The sequence below is a fragment of the Apteryx mantelli genome, chromosome 30 (assembly GCF_036417845.1).
Source record: "Apteryx mantelli isolate bAptMan1 chromosome 30, bAptMan1.hap1, whole genome shotgun sequence".
NCBI classification, from domain to species: domain Eukaryota; kingdom Metazoa; phylum Chordata; class Aves; order Apterygiformes; family Apterygidae; genus Apteryx; species Apteryx mantelli.
Window position 1 is genome coordinate 4,611,864 of NC_090007.1, and position 22,924 is coordinate 4,634,787.

At 64.2% G+C, this 22,924-nt stretch overlaps 2 protein-coding genes across 3 annotated transcripts; one reads left to right on the top strand and one right to left on the bottom strand.

The window, feature by feature from the left end:
* The first annotated feature begins 49 nt into the window (after positions 1 to 49).
* APBA3 (amyloid beta precursor protein binding family A member 3) lies at positions 50 to 8,194 on the top strand. 2 transcript variants are annotated; one of them, XM_067312756.1, is made up of 12 exons: positions 50 to 100; positions 659 to 1,822; positions 2,240 to 2,279; positions 2,796 to 2,941; positions 3,120 to 3,206; positions 3,811 to 3,969; positions 4,350 to 4,529; positions 4,803 to 5,015; positions 5,737 to 5,856; positions 6,677 to 6,817; positions 7,172 to 7,269; positions 7,400 to 8,194. In XM_067312756.1, the coding sequence occupies exons 2-11, from the start codon at positions 692 to 694 to the stop codon at positions 7,241 to 7,243; spliced, it is 2,289 nt and encodes a 762-aa protein (XP_067168857.1). In that variant the 5' UTR covers positions 50 to 100; positions 659 to 691; the 3' UTR covers positions 7,244 to 7,269; positions 7,400 to 8,194. The 2 variants fall into 2 exon arrangements, with proteins under 2 accessions (XP_067168857.1, XP_067168856.1); XM_067312755.1 differs by having other exon boundaries at positions 7,172 to 8,194.
* A 308-nt stretch (positions 8,195 to 8,502) lies between these two features.
* On the bottom strand, positions 8,503 to 22,124 carry TJP3 (tight junction protein 3). The gene is made up of 21 exons (XM_067312894.1): positions 22,008 to 22,124; positions 21,348 to 21,468; positions 17,547 to 17,603; positions 16,953 to 17,077; positions 16,583 to 16,685; positions 15,503 to 15,989; positions 15,103 to 15,206; positions 13,852 to 14,014; positions 13,676 to 13,766; positions 13,317 to 13,381; positions 13,086 to 13,164; positions 12,801 to 12,957; positions 12,243 to 12,351; positions 11,592 to 11,811; positions 11,082 to 11,278; positions 10,742 to 10,837; positions 10,372 to 10,442; positions 9,928 to 10,239; positions 9,529 to 9,771; positions 9,193 to 9,245; positions 8,503 to 8,875 (listed from the first exon to the last, which is right to left on the bottom strand). The coding sequence occupies exons 3-21, from the start codon at positions 17,592 to 17,594 to the stop codon at positions 8,776 to 8,778; spliced, it is 2,823 nt and encodes a 940-aa protein (XP_067168995.1). The 5' UTR covers positions 17,595 to 17,603; positions 21,348 to 21,468; positions 22,008 to 22,124; the 3' UTR covers positions 8,503 to 8,775.
* Positions 22,125 to 22,924: the final 800 nt, after the last annotated feature.

The window sequence follows — 22,924 nt, forward strand, 5'->3', positions numbered from 1 at the left end:
TCGCGCATGCGCGGCGGCGCCCGGAAGCGCGGCGGCGGCGGCGGCGGCATCGCCCCCGCGGGACGGCGGCGCCGCCCGGCAGCGAGACCCCCCCGGCCCGGTACGGCCCGGCCCCTCCCGGCCCCTGCGCGCCAGGCGAGCGGGCAGCGCGGCCCGGGGTCCGGCCAGGCTGCGGCGCCGCGAGGGGGAGCGCCGGGGCCGGCGCCCGGGAGCGGGGTCGGGTCCCTCCGGGCCCCTCTGTGTCCCTCCCCCCCCCGGGTCTCCCCGCAGGCTCCTGGGCTTCCCCCTATTCCCAGCCGCCCTCCGGCCCCCGGGCCCCTCTGCAGCCCCCCCCCGGCCCCTCTGCAACCCCCCGACCCCTCTGCACCCCCCCGGCCCCTCTGCACCCCCCCGAGCCCCCCTTCTGCAGCACCCCCCCCTCGGGCCTCTCTGCACCCCCGCAGCCCCACTTCAGCTCCCCCCTCCCGGCCCCTCTTCAGCCTCCCTCAGCCCCTCGCAGTCCCCAACCCCTCTGCAACCCCTTCATCGGGCCTCTCTGCACCTCCCCAGCCCTAATTCAGCCTGCCCTCGGGCCCCTCTGCAGCCCCCCCCCAGCCCCTCTTCAGCCCCCCTCGGCCCCCTCTGCAGCCCCTCTGTCCCCTCTCCCCTTTGTCCCCAGTGCAGCGCGGCCGCCGCAGGCCGGAGCGACGCCATGGAGAGCACCATGGATTTCCAAGCGGCTGCAGCAGCGGCCCCCGATTTCGGCAGCGATGAAGCCCCAGAGCCGCCGGCCATGGACACGGAGGAAGGGCCTTCGGTGCAGCCCGGCGCCCCTGAGCCCGGCATGGGCGACGGGCGGCCGGAGGGGCCCCCCTTTGGCACCTTGCGCTCTGGCCGCGGCTCCGGGCGGGACCTGCCTCTGCCCAAGAGTCGGCAGAGGGGCCCGGGGCCCGTCTCGGGGCCTGCTTCGGCTTCGGACCTCAAAGGCGGTGGGGACGCGCGAGCTGAGCTTTGCAGGGATTCGGGAAGAGACATGGAAGAGGAGGAGGTGACCGTGGGGCTGCAGGATGCCGCAGACTGGAAACCAAGCGCAAGGAGCACCTCCCAGGGGACAGGGCCCCCCCGAGCCCCCAGCAGCGGTGACCTGGCGGGCATGGAGCTGGATGAGGCGCCCGAGGCCGGCGCCTGCCTGCGCAGGGCCGAGTGGACCGAGGATGCCGAGGACACCGAGGATGAGCCCTCGGAGATCCAGGGCCTGTTGGCCCAGCTCCAGACCCTCAACACCAACCTCCGCGACGACTCGGAACAGGGACCGTTGCTCTCCTCCAACGCCAGCGCTGTCCCTCCGATGGGCGAGCAGACCCCGCGGGGCTACGGAGAGTGCCGGGGCAAGTGCCGGCCCTGCCCGCTGCACGTGGCCACGGGCAGAGGCCTGGAGACGCGGCCCTGCTGCGCCCAGCACTCGGCCTGCTCCCGGCCCTGCCATGGCCTGCTCTTCGCTGAGGCCGATCGGGAGGACTTGCTGAGCCTCCTGCGCTACGAGGGGGGGCTGCCGGAGGCCAGCACCGAGACACCCCTGGCCCGCTCCGACGTCCTGGCTGGGACCAACCTGGAGATGCTGCAGGCTCAAGAGGAACCGGCCGCTCTGGATGCACCTGAAGTGCTGGGGAGGCCAGAGAGCTCGGAGGAAGGACGTTCTGATGACTGGTATTACGGAGAGGGGCTCTGCGAGGTCGACTCTGCCTGCGTGGACAACCAGGACAGCTCCCCAGAGCCAGCGTGGGTGGCCCTGTCCCCTGCTCCTGCCCAGGAGGCAGAGCAGCCACCGCAAGGCAGCGTGGCTGTGAGTGCATTGCGTGCGGGCCGCGGAGGGGTGGCAGCAAGCCGGGAAGTGCCCCTTGGCTCCGCTCCGGCAGCGAGTGTTGTCTTCCTGGGTCTTACAGGGCCTTGCACTGCTGGGGGTGCCCAGAGAAGACCCTCAGTACTGGCTGCAGGCTCCTGCTGCTCCGAGTGTGGTGGAGACACTTGCATGCCCTTGAATCCCCTGGGGAACAGACCAGTGGGGCTGAACAAGCCCCCCAGCCCCAGGACCCTCAGCCTTCGTTCTCCTGGTGCTCCGGGTTCCCCTCTGTCCCTGGGTAGCTCTGGAGTCTGGTCACTGCAGTGCCAAGGCTTGGCACCTTCACCCAACCGGCCTGGCTGGAGGCTGTAAATGCCCGGGCTCCCATCCAGACTCTCACCCACCCTCTTTGCCTTGCAGAATAAGGAATCCGGCTCCTCCTGTCCAGCTTTCAAAGAGGGTGAGTTGCTTCTCTGCTTGAATAGCAGAAGAACCCAGAAGTCCTGGCCCACCAACCCCAGCTCTGACCATTAATCTGGGGGGTGGCTGGTGTTCCAGGGTCCCAGCCAGGGAGGGAGCACCCAGCTCTGCACCCAGGCTGGAAAAGGGGCCCCTCTAGGGGCAGAGGGGTTATTGCCATGTGCGGCATGATGGGGCTACCAGCACCAGGTGGCTGGTTTGTTCCCCGCTCCCCCTTTGCCAGGTGTACAGCAGGGGATCCAGGGATGCCCAAAGGGGATCCCAGGCTTGGGAAGGGGAGCAGGAGGGATGTCAGGGTGTGCCTCAAGCTTGGCAAAGGAGGAGGCAGCCCTGGGGTCAGAGTTGGTCCCCTGGTGATGTGAGGAGCCCATCTCCCAAATGTAGAGCTGTTTCGCTGTGTGTAGGGACACAGTTGACGGGCAGTAGGAGCTGGTGTCCCAGGCCTTGGAGATGGGGGAAGGCGTTTTCCACTGCTTAATCCTTCCTGACGCCTCAGTTCCAGGCCCCTGCGACCCAGAGGATCTGCTGGACGGTGTGATCTTTGGGGCAAAGTACCTGGGCTCCACACAGCTTGTCTCGGAGAGGAACCCCCCCACTAGTGTCCGCATGGCACAGGCCCAGGAGGCTGTGGACAGGATCAAGGTGAGGAGGGTAGGGGGGCATGATCCAGCCTAGCACAGCCTGGCCCATCGTGGGCATCGGGCAGCGTTCAGGCCTGGGGTCTGCAGGGAGGGCACTTCCCAGCTCTCTGCAGAACTGGAGCTGGGGCCCTGGAGTCCTGGCAGCAGCAGTAACCTTGCCTGGACACTTCACCCTGCAGGCACCGGAGGGGGAGTCCCAGCCGATGACAGAGGTGGACTTGTTTGTCTCCACGCAGAGGATCAAGGTGCTCACAGCTGACACGCAGGTGAGTGGGAACGAGGGTACCCGCATTGCTTTGGGGCTGCTGAAACCTTTCTCTTGACCTTGAAATCTCGTCTTTGTGCCCGCTTGTGCCCACACAGGTGGGGTCATGCCCAGGGATGGCCCGTGGGCAAGGGCAGGCAGCCAGGAGATGTGTCACTCTGCAGACATCCCACACGGGCGTGTTGTGTGTCCCTTGGCTGTCTTTACATGGCTGCATGGGGCTTTTCATTCAAACCGCACCTTGCGGGCACGGCTGGGCTCCCAGGCCGAGCTCAGGGGGAGCTAGGCTTGAAATTTCTGCAGCAGTCTGCCTCAGGATGAGTTTCTTGTTTATAGTAAGATGCAAAGGCTGTCTTGTCCCCTGGCAGCACGCAGAGACGCAGATGAGCCGTCAACTGAAGGAGCTGCTTATGTCTTAACACAGACACGATTTCTCCCAAGCGTGTGCTAGGCATTTGGGTTGCATACTGGTGGAGCCGGCATTTGAATGAGGCTGAACACAAACCCTTCCCTGTTCGCGGGGTGCCTGGCTGGCTCTCAGGCTGCCCACGGTGCCTGTCAAGCCAGGAGGGTTGAACATCACTCTGCCCTTGTCCCCTTGCCAGGAGGCCATGATGGACCACTCCCTGCAGACCATCTCCTACATCGCCGACATTGGCTCCCTTGTGGTGCTCATGGCACGCCGGAAACTGCCCCGGCGGGCGGAGGCCGCAGAGGAAAAGCGGCTCTACAAGATGATCTGCCATGTCTTCCACTCCGCTGACGTGAGGCCACATATGGGCCCCTCGGGAGGGGAGGGCGGCATTGGGGACCTGGGCCCCATTCTGCTGTGGAGGTGTCGTGACTGGGTGCTCTGGGTCTCTGTGGAGGCGGCTGGGCTGCCCTGTGCCAACACCGCACCCAGGGGCTCCCAATGGGCACAAAGAGGGGGAAGGTGCCCACCCTGGATGCCCTGTCCATGTAGAGGGGCTCAGCTAGAGAAGGGGGATCTGTGCGGGGAGGGGCCCATCCAGGTAGGGAAGGAGCTGGGAAACCTTGGAGATCCCAGGCTTTTTCCATGCTGGGCTCTGGCGGCTTGTGGGTGAGTTTGGCCATGGCACCGTAGTCCTGAGCCGTCGGCACAAACGCCCTCCTCCTCCCCCAGGCCCAGATCATTGCTCAGGCCATCGGGCAGGCCTTCGGCGTGGCCTACCAGCGCTTTCTGGAGGCCAACAGCATCAACCCGAGCGAGCTGAGCCCTCGCCAGTACAGCCGTGCCCTTGAGGACCAGGAGCACTACAATGCGGAGCTGACCCACTTCTCCAGGCAGGAGAACTGCAAGGACGTAAGAGCTGCTTTGGAGGGGTGGGAACTGCATGGGACAGCAGGACAGTGCCCGCCTGGTCCTCCCTGTTTCTCCACATGGCTCTTTGAGCAGCTGCAGTTGCTCCCCACAAAGCTGCCTGCGTGGGGTGCCTGGAGGAGGACTGGGTACCTGGGTTCCGCTTGCCCCATCCCAGCTGGCTCTGAGCCCAGGACACCCGTGTGGGAGTTGGGACAGATGCCCAAGGCCCAGGCTCCCCGTCCTGGTGACTGTGACCTGTCTGTGTCCTCCCAGGTCTGCATCCAGAAGCAAAAGGGGGAGATCCTGGGCATCGCCATCGTGGAGTCAGGCTGGGGCTCCATCCTGCCCACTGTGGTCATCGCCAACCTCATGCACGGGGGCCCTGCAGAGAGGTCAGGCGAGCTGAGCATTGGGGACCGCCTCATGTCCGTCAACGGGACGAGCCTGGTGGGGCTGCCCCTCACCACCTGCCAGAGCATCATCCGGGTGAGCCGGGGCTGGGCCTGCAGGGCCTTCCTGCCTCCAGCGCTGGCCAGCTCGGAGTGCCCAGAGCCGCTGCGCTGGCCAGGCTGGTCACCTTGGCAGGAGGGTGAGTGCTAGGCACAGATGGGGACTGGTCTGAATGAGTCCGAGACTGTCTGTGATGCCGAGGTCCCCTCAAATTCTCCCATATTGGGGAGGGGATGGATGATGGGAGGCTGCAGGGGCAGAGGGTGCAGGATACCAGAGGAGCGTGGGGGGCTGTACCCATCCTGTGAGCCGTGGTGGTCCCTGGTCTCTGTCCTCGGGAGGGAAGGATGTGACAAAGCAGCGATGAAGCCGGGGATTGAACTCGCTGCGGCAGGGTGTGGGCAGGGCCCTGCCTGGGGAGGCGGGTGGGTGAGGAAGCAGGGCTTTGCCGGGATGTGGCCAAGCATCCTGGGCGGACTCCCTTGCACCTTCCACCTCCTGGGGAGGAGGGAGTTGAAAACAAGGGCAGTGTGGCCTGAGGGGCGGAATGGAGCATCTTTGACCAGATTTATGAGTTTCTCTCTCTGAACCGAGCACCGCAGTGCCCTGGTGCGTGCCTCAGTTTCCCCATTGAAAGCTGTACTAATCCTCAACCCATCAGCCCACCCTCCTGTGAGCAACACAGCTGTGTTGCGCCCCCCCTTCAGCCTCCTGAATGGCTCTCCAGGCTTTGACGCTTGTCCTTCCTCTCTCTTAGGAGCTGAAGCACCAGACAGAGGTGACATTGAACATAGTGCACTGTCCCCCTGTCACCACGGCCGTCATCCGGCGCCCCGACTCCAAGTACCAGCTGGGCTTCTGCGTTGAGAATGGCGTGGTGAGTGTCTGGGACAAACGGGACAGAGCCAGACCGGGGTCGGCCAAGGGCTTTAGCAGCCGGTCTGGCAGAGGGACACACAGTCCTGGCTCCGTCTCCATGGACAAGCCCGCAGCTCCTGTGCTCCCTGCCTCTGCCATGGCTGAGGTGTCACTGGGACTGCCTTGGCACGGTGCTGTGCCATGGCAAAGGGCCCTAGTAGCTCTCCTGCGGCGCTGGCGGTTAGGTTTGTCTGCCTGGCGCTCCTCAGCTGTTTGCGTTGGGGGTGGTGATTTTCTCTGTTTTGTTTGCATGTCCTTAGTGACATTTGTCACTGTCCCAGCCACTCCCTGCTCCAGACTCCCCAGTGACTGCACTGGATAAGCCCAGGAAAGGCAGAGAAGAACGTTCTCGAGATCAGCAGATGAGGGGGTGGGTGGGACTGGGAGACACCACTGCATGGGGCACCGATAGATGCCAGCAGTGCGACTGGAGATGTGGTTACTCCAAAGACACGTGGGACCTGCTGCTGTCCACAAGGGTCAGACCTGTGGGCAAGGGGAGCTGAGCTGTGTGGGGGCTGGGAGGGCTGAAAGCCTGCAGGCTGCCCTGGGCTTACAGCTCAGCCCATCAGTCCAGTTGCACCAATGCGAGGGGGCATCCCTGCTCTTGCTGAGCACCCTTGGGCTGGAGGAGGTGGCACCCATGCCCAGAGCTCTTACCAGGAGCCTGCTTGGATGCAAGGGCTCATGGGGGTGGCTGGGCGCAGCCCAAGGATGGCTGAGCACAGCCCTGGGGTGCGGGAATAGCTTGACTCTCAACGGCACACCCTGCTCTCCAGATCTGCAGCCTGATGCGCGGGGGCATTGCGGAAAAAGGCGGCGTCCGTGTGGGGCACCGCATCATCGAGATCAACGGGCAGAGCGTGGTGGCAACACCGCACGAGAAGATCATCCAGATCCTCACGCAGGCCGTCAGCGAGGTGAGTTGGGCACAGGCTGGGGCTCCTGCGCCGCGGGTCAGGCTGCAATTGCACCCTCTGCTCCCTGTGCCTGCCCCCACGGCATCCAGGGACAGCCGGACTGGCTGTGCTCTGGTGACACTGAGGAGACCCCTCTCCGTGGTGGCAGACAGGAGCACTCGTGCCTCAGTCCGCCTTGCTGACATGGGGATGTTTGGGTTGGATCAGCCTGTCTGCCCAACCTGCTGCTAGGGCGAGAGATGTCCTGGCCTGCCCAAACCCAAACGTAGCAGGCCATGCTCAGGGCTTTGCCCCAGCACCCTCCAGCCTGGGCTTTGGTGCGTCTCTTGGCTAATCTTTGTGTCTCTGCCTTAGGTCCACATCAAGACGATGCCAGCCTCCACGTACCGCTTACTGACAGGGCAGGAGCAGCCCATCTTTCTCTGAGCCGCTGGCTGTGCCTGGTTTTCACTGTACGTGCCTGGGACCGGGCAGGAGCGAGCTTGGGGCTGCGAGGGCAGGACATGCTCTGCCTCAGCACTGTCGTTGGAGCCCTCCGGCTCCCAGCAGGGCCTAATCCTGCACCTCTTCTGTTTTACTCAGGACCCAGCAGGAGACTCTGAGGGCACGATGCCCAGCCTGAGCAGTGTTCGGGCATGGGGTGCCATGGTTTGGGCCCGTGACCCTTCTCCTCCACCTCTGTTCACCCATCCCTGCTTCACAGTGGCTGCACTGCTTCCCGCAGTCCCTTGCCTTGGCCAGGTGCTGGCAGGAGGAGAGGGGACCCAGCAGGAAACGTTACCCCATCCCCTCGCCCCCCGATAGTGCTTTTCACTCACCGATGGTGCCTTTCCCCATAAAGGGATGGTGCTTGAGCACAGCTCCCGGGGCTTGTCCTGGCACGGTCCCAAGCAGCGCTAACACCCCTCGCACCAGCGGGTGGGCGCACGCTGGCACCCCCGAGGGAGAGCTGGGGGCTCTCAAACTCAGCCTTAACTGCAGCAGGGCCCTCGGCACCTGCTTCTCCTCCCCGGCTTTGCCAGGGGCCTGTCGGGGTGCGCAGTCCCCGTTAGCCCTGTTGTACTGAGCTGGGAAACTACCTCTGCCTCCCTGGGAGTGCCTTCAACCGCTCCGCACGCACAGCCCGGCGCCCCCCAGGGCACTGGGTCCCTTCAGGGCCGTCCCTCCGCGCAGCGAAAGGGAACACGGCGCTGCCCAGTCCCGCTCTTGTCCCAGGTGGTGACGGGAGCCCCCAAGGCAGCCCTGGTCCTGGCCCAGAGATGAGGGCTTCCCAGGGACACCTCTTCCATGAGTGGTTCCCTGGACCCAGTTGGCCGAGGCAGCGCTGACACAGCTTTGCCCGTGTGCTTGGTTGATGTAAAAATAAAAGTTTTGGGAGATGTTGGAGGCTGCGTTTCTGGGCAAGGAGCCCTGGCTGAGGTAGGGAGAAGCAGCTAGGCTGCGCAGGAGGAAGCTCAGCTCTTTGGGGGGATGCAACCCAGTTTCTCCGTGATCCCAGGTATTAGCACAGCCTTGCTGTCCCGAGCCTGATCCTGCCGAGGTGCCCCCAGCACCAGCCTGTCTTGCACAGGCCTGGGACCTGCAGCAGGTAGGGCATCGCAGCCCCAAAGGCAGCATGGTTCCTAGCAAGGCCGCTGTCCCTGCACACTGCCACCCAGCACGCAAGGAAACAGCTTGTGCTAGTGAAAATGTCCTCTTTATTTCAGCAGCGGAGGCAAAGCCATGGCTGAAAGGGGACAGAGGCACTTGGAGGTGCCAGGTGGTAGTCGGTGCAGCAGGACTAGGCCCAGCCCGGCCCGGTTGCAGGATGCCGCGTGGCACTGCCTGGGTTGTAACTCGACCAGGCATCAGTGATGCGGGGCTGCGGCAAGGCTGGCCGGAGGGGCCTGGCTGCCCGGCGTGGTGGCGGCTGGCGCAGCGGCACGGGGCGTTCCTAGGTAAGCGCTGAGCCTGCCCCGCTACACGTCTGTAGCTGGGCCCCACTCATAGCCTTCGTCCTCATCCGAGTCATCCCGGGCCCGCGTGAACCTCTTCCTGACAGCATCGCGCTCGTATTCCCTAGGTGGGGGTGAGAAACCACAGTGATGCCGCTGCAGCCCGATTGGGACGGGTGGCAAACTCAGTCCCTGCAGCGCAGGGTCAGGCCAGGCAGAGCAGGACCCAACAGCTCCCTGGGCCCTTCCCCAGCCCTAGGCGCAACTTTTGGGGCAGGACAGTGCCAGCCCCAGCAATGCCCCCTCCCCGGGGGCCACCAGTGATGCCGTAGGGCCAGCAGCTGTGTGTGCAGCAAATGAGTTTGGGGCTCAACCTGCGCTACCTCCCCAGGCAGGAGGGGCAGCGCGTTAACTCCCCAGCCAGCCCCAGCACACAGGTACCTGATGCTGTCGTAGCGCTGTCTCCGTTGGCCCTGTGGCTGCTGCTCTGTTGCCTGTTGAAGACAGGAGAGACATGGATTAGAGGCAGTGGAGCTGGGCTCTGGAGGGCCACAGCGCTGGGCAGACAGGATTTGTGCTCCAGCTTGGAGCTGGGCTGCTCTCCCCCATGGGAAAGGGGGGGGGGGGGGGGAGACACCAGAGCTGGGCATGGATGCCTGGCTGCGTCCTGCAACAGGTAGAGGTGGTGCTCCTGCTCCTGCTTGTGCCACAGTGGGATAGAAATCAGCCTCCATAGCAGAGCTCTGTGCCACCCTCTGGCCCACTGGTCCCACGTACCAGAATAGGGGGATCCACCCGCTCAGTCAGGCTATGGCTTGGGTACGTCTCCACTGGCTCGGAGGAGCGGGCTAGTGCAGGCTGGTCATAGTCATCCTCTGCCTCACCATCGGTGTAGGGGCCTGTCTCGCCGTCTGTGTCGTCGTAGTCGCTGTTGGCATGGCTGTCGCAGGTCAGGTAGCCTGAGGTTGCTGCACTCGACGAGTTCAGCATGTCCAGGTTGTCCTCCACCCCCACGTCCACCTGCAGGGTGGAGATGAGAACAAAACAGGGCTTTGGGCACAGAGGGGACAGACACTTCCCCGCACAGGCTCCCCAGGAGCTCCCTGATGCCATTAGCTGCCCAGCCTGCAACCATGTGAGGCTGAGCCTCACCACAGGGACCCCGTGTCCATGTACCTGCTCCTCCGCCGTCCATATGGGCTGGCTCTGCTGCGTCCTGATGATGTCCTTGAGTGTCTGGTACCAAGCATTGCCGCTGCCGCTGAGGCTGATGGTGGCAGTGAAGAGGTGGCTGCAGTACTTCTTCATCTTGTTGGCCTGAGCGTAGAGGCGCCGGGAGCTCTTCCTGGAGTCGGGTGCCAGCCACTGGCGCATGGCCTTGATGCCCTGGCGGCTCTCGGGCTCACAAAACACCACCACTGGGTAGTACTGCACGTAGTTGAGGCGCTCCACAGCCGAGGGTGTGATGTCCAGCAGTGCATGCTTGTCCTGGGGGCAGGGGACCAGCGTTCAGCCCCATCGCGGACAGGGACAGGGATGGAGGCAGGGTTCCCTAGGGGCCCACCCAAACCCTGGCCCATCTGGCTCCCAGAACGCAGCGAAGGTCTCCCAGACTCTCACCTTTTCTGCAATCTGCCGCACTGAGTCCAACTTGATGACCTTAGACGATGCCCCATCCCGGGGGATGCTCGCTATGGGATAAGGAGATGTGGCGTGAGGGACTGGGGAAGATGTGACATCCCCAGTGGCCCTGGGCTGGGTCTGGCCATGCCCAGTCCCAAGGATATGTCCATCCATCAAGATGTCCAGAGCCTGGCTCATAGCATGAGATGTGGGGAGAGGGAAAACAAGCCCAGGAGGGTGTTGGGATGTCATGGGGAGGCAACGAGGAAAGATTGGGACAGGGCCCTGGGTAAAGAAGCACCCGCAGGCCTGGACAGTGAAGCTCCAGCCTGTGAACAGGAGTCACCCCACGGTGGGGGGCACTTACGAGCAATCTCAAACAGCTGGGGCGACTCCGTGCTCAGCTTCTGCATGGCAATGTCTGCGATGGGGCCCAGAATCACCACCGGCCGCTTGAAACTGGCTGTGGAGAGAAGACAGATGGGCTTGGGGATGCTGGGGGTGAGGGCAGAGCTTGCAGAACCCAGGCGCCCGGGCCTCCACCCTGAGGTGCCCATGGGACTGCAGATCGCTCCCACTCCTGCTGGGTGAGCGGAGTCCACTAGCACCTGCAGCAGGGCAGCTCTTGGCCCGGGTCTGATGTCCCACAGCACCCACAGCACTGGGAGATGAGGACAGAGGCACTGGTGCCTTGGAGCAGTACCCACCTTCCTTCAGGACCACCCTCTCATATGGGGGGTAGCGGCCCTGCTTCGTGAGGGCAGACAGGTCCTCCCGACTCTTCCGCAGCGTCTTCTTGGCTCCCCGCAGACCCCGCAGCTTCCAAAACTCAGCACGTGCTCCGGAGGGATTGGCACCAGACGTGGCTTTCAGCACCGACTCCAGGCTGGCAATCTGCTCGGCCCTGGGATGGGAGAGGGCTCAGGACCCAGAGCCTCCAGATTTACACCTGCTGCGTTTCTCTGAGCCCCAGGGAGCAGGGCAGGAGGACTGGGGTCCTGGCCTTGCCAGTGGCCAGATGAGGCTGTGCCAGCCTCTTCTCCCCTGTGGACTGGACAACCAGAGCATCAACTGCCCCGTCCCCCTCTGGGCACTGAGAAGGGATTTCATCAGCTCATGCTTCCAACTGCTGCTCCACCAGCCCTTGCCCTGCACCTTAGCAGGACCATCATCCATGTTCCAGTCCAGCCCAGGGCCATTCCTGGCTCCTTCCCTACCTGCTCTGATTGGGGATGATGCCTTTGTCCAGCTCCTGCAGGTCCCTGCCCATGCGCACGGCCAGCCAGCTCCCCAGCTTGCCCCGGTACATTGTGTCCAGCACATGGAAGACCTCGCCACGGATGAAGCTGAGTCCCGAGGGCGCATCCTTCTCGAAGTCAAAGTGTGTCCGGATATAGAACGAGTCACCCACATTGGACGAGATCATCTTCCTGTAAACTGGAGCCCAAGGTGAGAGGTACCATTAGAGGAAGAGGTGGCTGGGGAGGAATCTGGGGATGCTGGAGGGATTTGGGTAGGAGCTGAGGTGGCCAGGAGCCTCCACAGAAGCCCTCACTGCAAGAAGGGTGTTGAGGGCACTGTTTCCTCCCAGCCATGCTGTGGACAGCAGAACTCGACCCCCCCAGCACAGAGTGGCTGCTCCAGGCTGAGCCATGGGTTCCAGAAAGCCCCATACTCCAGGACCCCAAGGCACAAACAGCCCTGGGATGGTCTGGTCCCCTCCCATCACCTCTCAGGAAAAGGAGGAGGAGGAGGGTGTAGGGAAGGACGACCATGTTGCAGGGCAGAAAGAACCCTGGGGAGTTCAGCAGGTCTGATGCTTGCTCAGAAGAGACAGAGGACAGAGAGACATCGGCTCAGTCACTCACGGTCCTGCTTGCTCTGGGTTTGCAGTGTGACATCCTCGCCCGGTGGCAGGCTCATGAGGTACTGCACGGCCTCCTCGCGGGTCAGGTTCTGGAAACTAGTGTCGTTCACCTGCCATGGAGGAAAGCACTCAGTCAGCAGGACGGGTGATGCACGTCCTGGGCAGGGATCCTGGGAATGGCAGTGTCCAGGGTACCCCCAGGGAAGGGTGGGAGAGGTGGACCTGGGAACTGCTCCCATGTCACCCTGCCACAGTGGGTGTCGCCTTGCTGTTGGTCTCAGTCACTCAAGTTGGCTCTCCCTGGCAAGAACAGGATGCTGTGGGCACAGGTAGGGCCAGGCTAGGTGGCACATGGACCTCTTTGGGTGTTAGCATGGTGCCAGGGACAGGACTGTCCCCTTGGGAAGGGCCAAAGGGTCTAGCCAACTGGTACAGGCTGCAGGCGCCAGTGATGACCTAAAATGATGCCCACCAGGAGAAACCCAAACCACAGGGGGGTAGGTCCGTTCTGGGCAGCCTGGGTGCAGCAGTGTTCAGACCCCTTCCCAGTCCCAGGTACCTGCAGGATCTGGTCCCCTTCTTGGATGCCCTGGCTGTCAGCCGGGCTCCCCTCTTGCACGTCCGACACAAAGATGCCCACGTCATTCCCACCAGCCAGCCGCAGCCCGATGCTCTTGGCCTTCACAAAGTGCACAACCCTGGAGTCGGGGCTGTACCTGCCACAGGGAAGGCCACAGTCAGCCCAGCAGCGATACGGTGGGTCACCAGCTCTCCGACCCCAGCCCTGCACCAGAGCAGCTCCCTGTCTCCCCCAGCCCTTCCCCACCACCTCTCAGAGACGTACCCATCCTTGCAGATGGCTCGGGCAGCGGGGCTGGTGTAGGGGCCATGGCGGCCATCCTCCTCCACAGCTTCTAGCACATCTGCGGTGAAAGAGGGTTGGTCCCAGGAGGTGGCAGTGGCTGCACCGCTCCCCAGGCAGCCGAGGCGTGGGGAGACCTTGCACAGCTTTGCCAGGTGTGTTTGGAGAGTGGGGACTCTTAGCTCCCACACGGCCTGATCAGAGCTCACTTACCAGGGCCTGGAGCATCATCCATGTACGTGTCAGCTGCAGAGTCCCTTTTCATCCGTCTCCTCTCTCTGGAACAAAGTCAGGGCAGCATTTAGGTAGATCACAGAGCTGGGCGGTGGCTCAGCATGGACAGTGCCAAGCAAGCAGCAGAGACAGCAGGGCAAGTTGGTGCCCAGCAGCTCCAGCTTCTGCAGGGGACCGAAATGCAGTCCCACTTCCAGGATGAGCCAGCTCCGGACACCAGCAGAATGGAGGAGAACCAACCCCTCCAGACTGGCAGAAAGCATGGGGGGACCTGGTGATCGATGGGGAGAAAACAGGTTCATGGGGACGTGGAGGGGCAGGGACACAGAGAGGCTTACAGAGGTGAATTCATCCTGGCGGCAGCTGGAAGTCGTGGGGAGCTCTCGGGGGATGGTGGATGGGACAGTTCAGAGCCGATGTCGGAGATGTCTGCAGTGACGAGACACACATTAGTGATGATCTAGTCCCCCATGCTGTGTATTGGGCCCCCGGCCCTATCACCGTGTCCCCTTACCATCCATCCGGGAGCTGTCACTGTGACTGTCTGCCATGTCAGGGATGTTGACCAGGAACTGCCGGTGGTCCCGGAGGACAATCAGGGTCAGGGTCCCCTCTGTCCGCTCAATGAGTTGCTGGGTATCAGCCAGGGACATGTTCTCACTGGCCACCCCATTGATCTGGAGAGGGGAAGAGTGGGACGTGTGAGGGTGCTCGCTCATGGGAAAGCTGCCTCCAGCTGCAGCAGGCCCTTGGGAATAACTCTGCTCGTACGGGAGCCACCATGGGGGATCTGCTGACTGCAGCTTCCCAGGTCCCTTCTCTGCCCCTCTGGCCCTGGCTCCTGGCCCCAGCTCCCATGGCTTTGTCCACTGGGATCTGTCCCCCCGTTCCTGGCTGCCTCCCAGCGAGGCCTCATCCACGTGCAAACAGGAAACGAATTAGCAAGGCCAATTAATCCCCACCTTTAGCTACATGGCATCGCATGGAGACAGGAGCTGCAGAGACCCACTCGGATGCTGTTTAAAGCTCAGTTTTACTTTAACCTTTGCTCACCGCTGTCTTCCCCATGCACTGAACTAGCACCAGTGAGAATCAGGCCCACATGGGTTGTGGGGCTGTGATCTCCCTGAGCTGCTGCAAGCTTTTTCTGTTGGACTGTGCCAAAGTGAAAACCCTCCTGTTTGCCCCAGAGCCCTTTCAGGCCTGGTTCCCACGTGGCCACGGGGTTGCCTGGCCCATCCATGCAAACTAAATATCTCCAGCCCTCTATTTTATCCTCTCTAAATACCTTTCATCTAGTCACAGTCCTGACATACCCTGAACATCTGAGCTCCTCTTGCCAACTGTTCCCCCAGCAGGGACACCCCCATGCAGCAAGGAGACCCATGTGCTGTGGGGGCAGTGGGGCAGTTGAGATCCCGCTGTGGGCAGCAGGACAAGCAGCTGTCACCAGCTGAACACCGCGGGGCTGCCTTAACCAACCAGCCTCGGCACTGCGGGGAGCTGGTTCCCAAGAGCCCCCACACAGTCCCAGATGGTGGTCAGACCCATGCTGCACCGGGGAGATGGGGCAGGATGCAGGCACCAGATGGAGATTTCTCCACGCAAGCTGGCATCCCTCGCAGCCAGCTGAGAAAAGCAGGCTTTTGGCTCATCCCCTCCTTCACAGCTCGGCTGCTCTTCCCGGCAGCCAGGGACGAGCCAGCTGAACAGGGGGAGATGAATCCCCCCAGCAAATGCTGTGCATCCCCTTGGGACCCTGTACCTTCAGGATGAGGTCTCCCTCCTGCAGGGAGCTGCGCTTCGCCGCCAGCCCGTTCTCGGATATATGCTTGATGAAGAGCTGACTTCCCAGCTTCAGGCCGTATTCTGCACCAGAGAGAGCCCATGACAGAGCTGGGCAGACACTGGTCCCTCCTCACCACCATCCCCTAAGCTCATTCCAGCTCCTGCTGGGGCATTAGCAAGCCCCAAAGCTGAGCTCTGCCACCCCTGGGCTGAGGCCAGGCAAGTTCAGTGCACCCAGCACCCCACATGGCAAGCATTGGCCTGACTCTGCGTGCCAGACGCTGGGCACAACCCAGCCATTGCCTCCTCCCCAGGGGACACAGAGGCCATGACTCAGGCGACAAGAGCCAGGGACAGAGGCAAAGGGAAGGCCCTACCTTCGCTCTGCTTCTGCTTCACCAGGACCGACGTGACAGGCTTCATCAGCACATCCTGGCGCGGCAGCCGCTTGAACCCAGACACCAGAGCCAGCCCGTTGGTGTCCCCTTCGTGGCCAAAGCCATTCGTGGAGCGGTGCCTGCTGTAGCCCCTCCGATCTGAGCCGCTGTCAGGGCTCTGCCTCCAGTGGCTGCTGTCCTGGCTTCGCCTCCGGCTCCTGGACACCGATTTTTGGTGGCGACGGTCTTGCCGGTAGTGCCCAGAGCTCCTCTCACTGGATGAGTCCCCGTCATAGCCCTGGTTGTGGTCCAGGTCATCCCGGGAGTGATGCCTGCTGGCGGCACGCAAGGCCGGCTCAGCGCCATGAGACTCGTATTCCTCGTCCGAGTCGTAGTGCCGGCGCACAGCGGGGGACACGGAGCTGCCCTTCGGGGGCTCGCTGCTCTTGCTCACGGGGAGCTGAATTTTCTTGGGTCTCTTTAGTGTCTGCAGGTGGAAAAGGAGAAGGGCAGCTGGTAAACAAAGCTGTCTCTGCCAGGAGACGTTTCTGCAGCTATTTCCAAGCCTGGGACAGAAATCAATGCCAAGAGGGAACAGAGGAGCGGAACCAGCCCTGGGACTCACGTAGCCCATCTCTGTGGGCGCAGGCACGGACCCCCCCATGATGCCAGGTGAGGAGCCACGGCCAGACCAGGGAAGGGGGTTCCCATCCTGCCGAGATTTTCCTCTCTACAGGTGCAAAACCCCCCATTTTGGGGCTGCTCCCCAAATAACCACAGTGTTAATCACCCCTAACACGGCCCAGCAGTGGAGCTGCTCAAACAGGCACCCCAGAGATGTGCTGCGACGTGGGAGAAGAGCATGGGTCCACGGCCACCCCGGTGTCGAGGGGAGCAAGCAATGCCCCGAGAGGAACACAGCTTTGCCTAGAGGCATCACCCACCCTGCAAACAGCTGGGGTGACACAGAGTCACCTCAACCACACGCGGCTCAGTGGCAGCATGGCCAGGGACAGGCACGGAGCAGGCTCGTGTGCCCAGGGTTGACATCTGACCCGTCCCGCTGCAGGGCACACTCACAATGTTGGCGATCTTGCCACAGGTTTTAAGCGTCTGGATGGCAAAGGAGGAAGAGACATTCTCCATGGAAAGGCCATTCACCATCACGATGTGATCCTGCAGCCTGGAAGGGAAAATGCAGCCGTGGCTTTGCCCCCGTCACAGCCCCCAGCTTGGGGGGCTGGTGGGGACAGCAAAGGCAGGTTTTGCCCCAGTAGGACCCCAGCTCTTTGCCCGGTGCTGCAACCCCAGCCCACGCAGGCCTCACGCAGCACACCAGAGCAGGGCGGCAGCAGTGCTAAGCCCTGTCCAAATGGGAGCAATTTGCTGCCCTTCCCGTCCCCTGTTTGTAGCGAGCAATCCCAGTATCCCTGCATCCCTGTGCACTCACTGGAGCCGTCCTGCCGCTGGTCCCCCAGACACCACATCCGAGACAAACACCGCCGTGTCCCCAGTCGTCCTGCTGGGACGGTCTCGGCCTCCTGAGACAGCAAAGCCAAAGCCTCGCTGAGGGTCCTAGTGCAGACAGAGATGTGTCAGATGGAGCCAGATCCGGGCTCCCTCCGGTGCTGATGGCAGAGCTGGATAGGGGGATGTTGCCCACGCCACAGCCCTATAGCGCACCCGTCTCTCCCCATCGCAGCCCCCGGGATGCCCACAGGGTCTGGGGCAGCAGGGCTCATGGCCATGCGCCCCCCACACAGAGGGAGAGGGGACGTCACTACGTGACTATGACCCCTGGCTGCATCCAGCACCCTGGGGATAAGCCCTGCTGCCCACTCCCAGCCGGTGGCAGGAGGGGTGCCAGAGCCCAGTCTCCAGTCCTGGCCACAGCGGCACCCTGGGCAAATCACTTCCCGACAGCGTCTCCACGAGCATCATAACGCAACCACTTCGGGGAGCCACAGGGCCCGGAGCCATGGGGTGCACCCCCCACCCCGTCCCCAGCCCCACTACCCCACGGCCACCCCGGGGACGCGCTCACCTTGCTCAGCGTCACCGTGTGCTGCTCCCAGATCACCATCTCCTCCATGGCTGCAACCTGTTAACGCAGACAAGGGAGGGTGACCGCTGAGACCAGCCAGCGCTTTGTCCCCAGCCCGGCGGCCTAGACCAGCTCCTGTCCCTCTTTGTGGCCATGGGCACGGGGCCCTTCCTCGATCTAACTTCACGCTGCAATGAAGAGCTGAGCCACGTGTGCTCAGCAGAAGCCAAGCCACAGGCACTGGGATGGCAAGGGTGAAGGTGGACAGAGCACCCAAAGGTGCCCAGACACCCACCAAGGGGCCACCAGGACTTGCAGCGATGTTACACCAGGGCTAACCCCCATGTGGGAGCTGGCTCCAAAACCCCTGAATTGCCTCTGTGCAACACAAAATCCCTCCGGTGACAAGGGCTGGGGACACCCATCCCTGCGCCCTCGGCCTGAGGATGTCCGTCCACAGAGCGGCAGGTTTTTTGCAGGGTGAGCGGGTCGGCAGCGGGGCACCTGCGGTTCCCTTCGCCCTGCCCGGTGCTGCCCGCCCACACCATCCTCCTGGAAAAGCCTGCGCAAACCCGGAGAGAGATGGAGGATCCCTGAGTGGGGCTGGAGTAAATCCCCTGCCCAGCCTCAGAGATGCTTGTCTCACCCTCCAGCTCGGACAAAAGACCTTGAGCTGAGTTAATAAAGCTCCTGAGGACAAGGAAGCGCGAGCCCGAGCGGGGCGGCGACTCGCACAAGGCGCGTTTTACAGCCTCCATCACAAGGGTTGTCTGGGTAAGGAAAAACACAAGCGGCGAGGGCCGGGTGACGCTGCGGTGGATCAGCTGCAGCCCCACCACCGCCCAGCCCCGGCCCCAGGACACCGAATTGTCCCCGTCAGCGGGAAAAGGGGCTCAGAGCAACCCGCGACCGCAGAGCGGGGCCCACGGGACGGGAAGGGAAGGAGCCTCAATCAGGGACTCGGGAAGGGTCTGGTTTTATCTGTGCTATCGCACGCGTCAAGGAAATCCCAGGCGAGGCCATCAAGTCGACCCTCCGAAGCGAAGGGGAAGCGAACGGGCTCGGCACGACGCCGCCGACGCCGCCTCCAGGTCCTTCCCCCCCCTCCGTGAGCCGCGCGGGGAGGACGGCACCGCCGAACAGCCAGGCGGCACGACCGCCCCCACGGGGGCTCTACCAGCCCCTGCCCCGCTGCCGGAGGCAGGTGGAAAAACCCCAAGAGCCGAGCTGCCCCATGGAAAGGGGTTTTCAGCGCGTGCAGAGCCCCCCCGCAGCGGCGTGAGCCGCCGGAGCAAGCGGAGGGAGGCTCAGACAGCCCCTGGCACCGCGTGGCACCGGCCACGGAGGAGAGAGGGGAGCCCCGGGGAAGGCAACGCACCTGGAACCGCACGGCCATATCGCGGGGCCGGGCCCCCTCGGCGGCGGCTTCGTCTGGCGCCCGGCTCAGGGGCTTCCTCCCCGCGGCGGCGGCGGCGGCGGTGGCGGTGGCCTACCTGCCGGCTCGCCTCCGGGCCGGCCCCACCTCCCGCGACACACCTCGGCGGGCGCGTGGCGCCCCGGGCCAGCCCTCGGCCCCGGCTGGCTCCCTGCCTCGGTTTCCCTCGCCGGCAGCGGGGAGCGGCTCTCCCGGCGCAGTGCCGAGCGCTCGCCCCCGCCACCGCGGCTGCAGCCCTTTGGCAGCCCGAAGGCACCGCTGCCCGGTGCTGCAGCAGGCGAGCAGGGCTCCGAGCCCGCGCCGGCTCCGGAGGGAAGGAAGGGACAACCGTTCACCCGGCACCTAATCGCCCGCCCGGGCCCCGGAAACAAACCCTTCCAGCTGAGCTTACAAACAAGCCGGCGAGCTCGGAGGGCAGAGTCCGGGGAGGCCGGCCCGGCACGCCACTCGGCGTCGCGAGCTGCCGGAACGCCCACTCCGCCGCCTGCAAACGCGGAGCCCCACCATGGGGCCTTCCCACGGCGGGCAGAGCAGCACCCCGATTCGGCAGGTCCCGCAGTCCTGCTCCCCCCACCCCGTCCCCATGCTCCTCCGACCGCGTGCTGAAGCCGTTCTGGAAGCGGGTCCTGCCGAAAACAAATCCCTTCTGGTTTGGGGGTGTATGGGGACAAGTTTGGCACAGGGAGCCCCAAAGCACCCTCGGGAAAAGGAGCGGGGGTCTGACAGCAGATTTTGACCAGCGCCAATAAATATGAGACCCCACCACGGAGGTGGGTCGGTTTTCTGCCAGGTCGGTGAGCTGAACCGGCTGGTCCTGTCGCGGCACCACGTGCCACCGGCGCTAGTCAATGCTTACGGGGTGCCTGGACACCCAAGGGCCACGAAGCAGGAGCCGCAGGTCTGAGCAGACCCTGGCCATGGGACACCCACCCCAGGGTGACGGCTCATCCGCTGTGCCGGAGCCGACTCGCCGCCTCCGGACGGGGTCGGGCCTCGTGTGCCAGGCACAGCACAGCCCCGCTCCACGTACGGCCGCTCGCCAGCACCACGTGCCGGCCCCAGCAGCCCCAACCAGCTCCCGCTGCGATCCCATCGCCAGGGCATCGCAAATCGGCGCACGCACCCGTTCCCGCTGCCTGCCGGGGCTCTCCGTGCCCCTCGCTGCAGCTGGTGAGGACGGCGGCAGTCCCAGGGCGAAGGAGATGGCCGGCAGCTCCTGTCTCGCCGCCAGCCAGAGCAGGCAGCGCCCCTCGGTCCTGCCCCCGGTTTCACCTGGGGCCACGGCGCGGGGCCTGTCCCGAGCCAAAGGCTGCGGCTGGCAGCCGGAGGAGCCGGCTCGGCCGGTTTCCCAACAGAAACCAGCCTGCACCGAAATGGCCTCGCCGGGAGAGGCAGTATCTGGGCTGTGCTGATCACGGCCCAGCCCGACTCGCCGGGTGCGCCGCCGTGTCTCCGGCACGAGCCCCACGCGCCCACCGTGGCCGGCGCCTGCCAGGCTGCTCAAGGGCCGAACGAGCCCCAGGCCGGGCCAGGGCAAGTCCTCCCGCTGCAAGACCCCGATTCGGGGCTTCGCCCGGCCCGCGGTGACACCGCCGGCGATGCGCCCTTGCCCGCCGGCACTCCCCAGGGCGCAGCATCGCTACGTGGTAAGTGACATGCCGGCACACGGGTGACGAGGTTATTTATTGTAGAAGGACGCGGGCAGCTCATCCCAGCCCTGCCCCACGGCGATCCCGACCACACACACCCGCAACGGGGGTCCTCGGCCACCGGGACTAAGCGGGTTCGATAGCAAGTGTGTCCCCCCCGTCTCGGCTCAGCCAGTGCTGCTGCGAGTGACACCGCTCACCCCCCGTGCGGTCCCGGCCGTGCAGGAATGGAGCCCCCCGGTTTCTCTAACACTACCCCAACGCACCCGCGACCCGCAAGCTGATCCTGGTCTCCCCGCTCTGGGAAGGGTCCCGGGAAGGTCTGACTTGGCTGGGGTGTAAATCAGCAGGACAGAGGCTCATCCTCCAGCCCTTGGCGCGCGGAGCTGCGGCGGCAGGGACCCAGCCCTGTGTCCCCAAGCCCGAGACGCCACTCGTTTTCAAAGTCCCCCCAAAAAGGGCTCTGCTCCGTGCCCTGCTCGGGTCCCTCCGGGCCAGCCCTTAGGGTCTGCCCCAGGGTGTTCCCCACAGCTCCGTCCCTGCAACGGGGGCAGGACTCCAGGAGGGGCCCGGAGCCGCTCCGTCCCTCCCGGCGCTGGTGGGGAGGGATGAACCCCAGCCAACCCCCCCAGGTGAAAACAGGGCTGGGTCCCCGTCCCTGTCCCCGTCTGCGAACGGGGGGCAGGCAGAGCCCGGGGCACGGGGTTAGGCACTCACCGAGTCGCGGCTCAGCCCCGCCAGGATCAGGATCGGACCAGGAAGGAGCCGAGCTCCCAGGCTGGTGGCAGCGGTGTCACTCCACAGCGCCTTGCGTAACCCTTTGCGGGCCAGACGCTGCCTGTCGGGAGGGAAAGAGCAGGAGGAACGGAGTCCCTGGGCGGCTTCGCAGGCACGGGGGGAGCCATGGGTGACTGCCCCCGTCCCCCCCAGCGCTGGCAGCTCGGCCGCGTCCACTCACTCCCACCCAGGCCAGGCTGTAGCCCCCCTGGGCCCGGGCAGGGGCGGGCTGCACAGGACACTGGGGGTGGCAGTGCCACCAGTGCAGTGGGTCCTTCCCCCCCCCCCCAGCCTGGCCCTCTCGAAGGCCACCCGGACACCCCAAATGCCCAGACCCTCACAGTGGAGCCACCTGGCAGTCGTTGGGGACCAAATGGCTTCACCAGCCCCCCCCCCCCCCAAGAAGGGGATGGGACCAGTTGGAGGGGACAGGGCTAGTGTCCGGCTGGCAGGTCACCTGGGACACCCAGTCCTGGGGGGCCGTGGGGAAAAAGTGACCATTCCCTCCGTGCTGATGGCTGTCTTCACCCTTATTCCCCCTTCCCCTTTGCTCTGCCCTTGCCTATACTCCCCCTTCCCCTTTACTCTGCCCTCCCCCACCTCGGTACCAGCCCAAAGCCATTCCTCTTTCCGCTGGGTCGGTTTCCTGCAGGTTTGGTGGCTGGAAGCAGCTCCACGCATCGGCTCCTGGTCCGGCCTGCCGCTTCTGGCCGTGGTCTGTATCGAGACCACAGAGGATCACGAAAGCCCCGCACACGGGTGCTGTGGGGGGACCACTTCCTCCTGAACCCCCCAACAACCAGCCTCCATCCCGGAGCCGGAGACATGGACACGGCCCTGTTCAGGTCGCGGAGCCACCGATTTCACCACCGCTCGTCAAATCAGCATAAAACCGCTCCTTCTTTCCGAAGCCCCACGCAAACACCAAGGAGGACAGAGCAGCTCCAGCCCAGCCGGATGCTGCTCCCCGGACCCGGGCAAGGAAGCACGCAGGTCCCAGCCTCCTCATCCTCTCCTCCACGCTGCAGGGCATCCGCTCCCCTCCCTCGCAGGCGACGCGGCCGGGAGCACCTCTGGGGCCCCGGGCAGGATGGCGACGCTGCAGACTGCTGAGCGCCCTCATTAACGTTCATCGCCACCTTCCTCGGCCGCGTTAAGTGCTGTCCTGGGAATGCGCTTCCGTGCCAAGCCGTTTCCCACTCGGGCTGCTCCTTTGCGAGGCAGAGCCCAGCGCAGGACATAGCCCGGCGCAGGACATAGCTCCTGCGTTCTGTCCCTGTCTCCTGAGCCCCCAGACCAATCCGTGTCACTGGTGCTAAGGGATCCCCACAAACCCCTCGGGGTACCACAGGGCTCGCTGCAGATGGGGAACACGATTATTTTAGAGCAGACAGTGAAAACGTCCCCATCTCTCCCCGAGCCGAGGGAGCAGAGCTGCCAGCAGACGCCCAGACGTGCTCCCCCACGGGACCCCCAAAGCCTGGGATACGGAGCTGCTGGCTCCACGGGTCCCACGT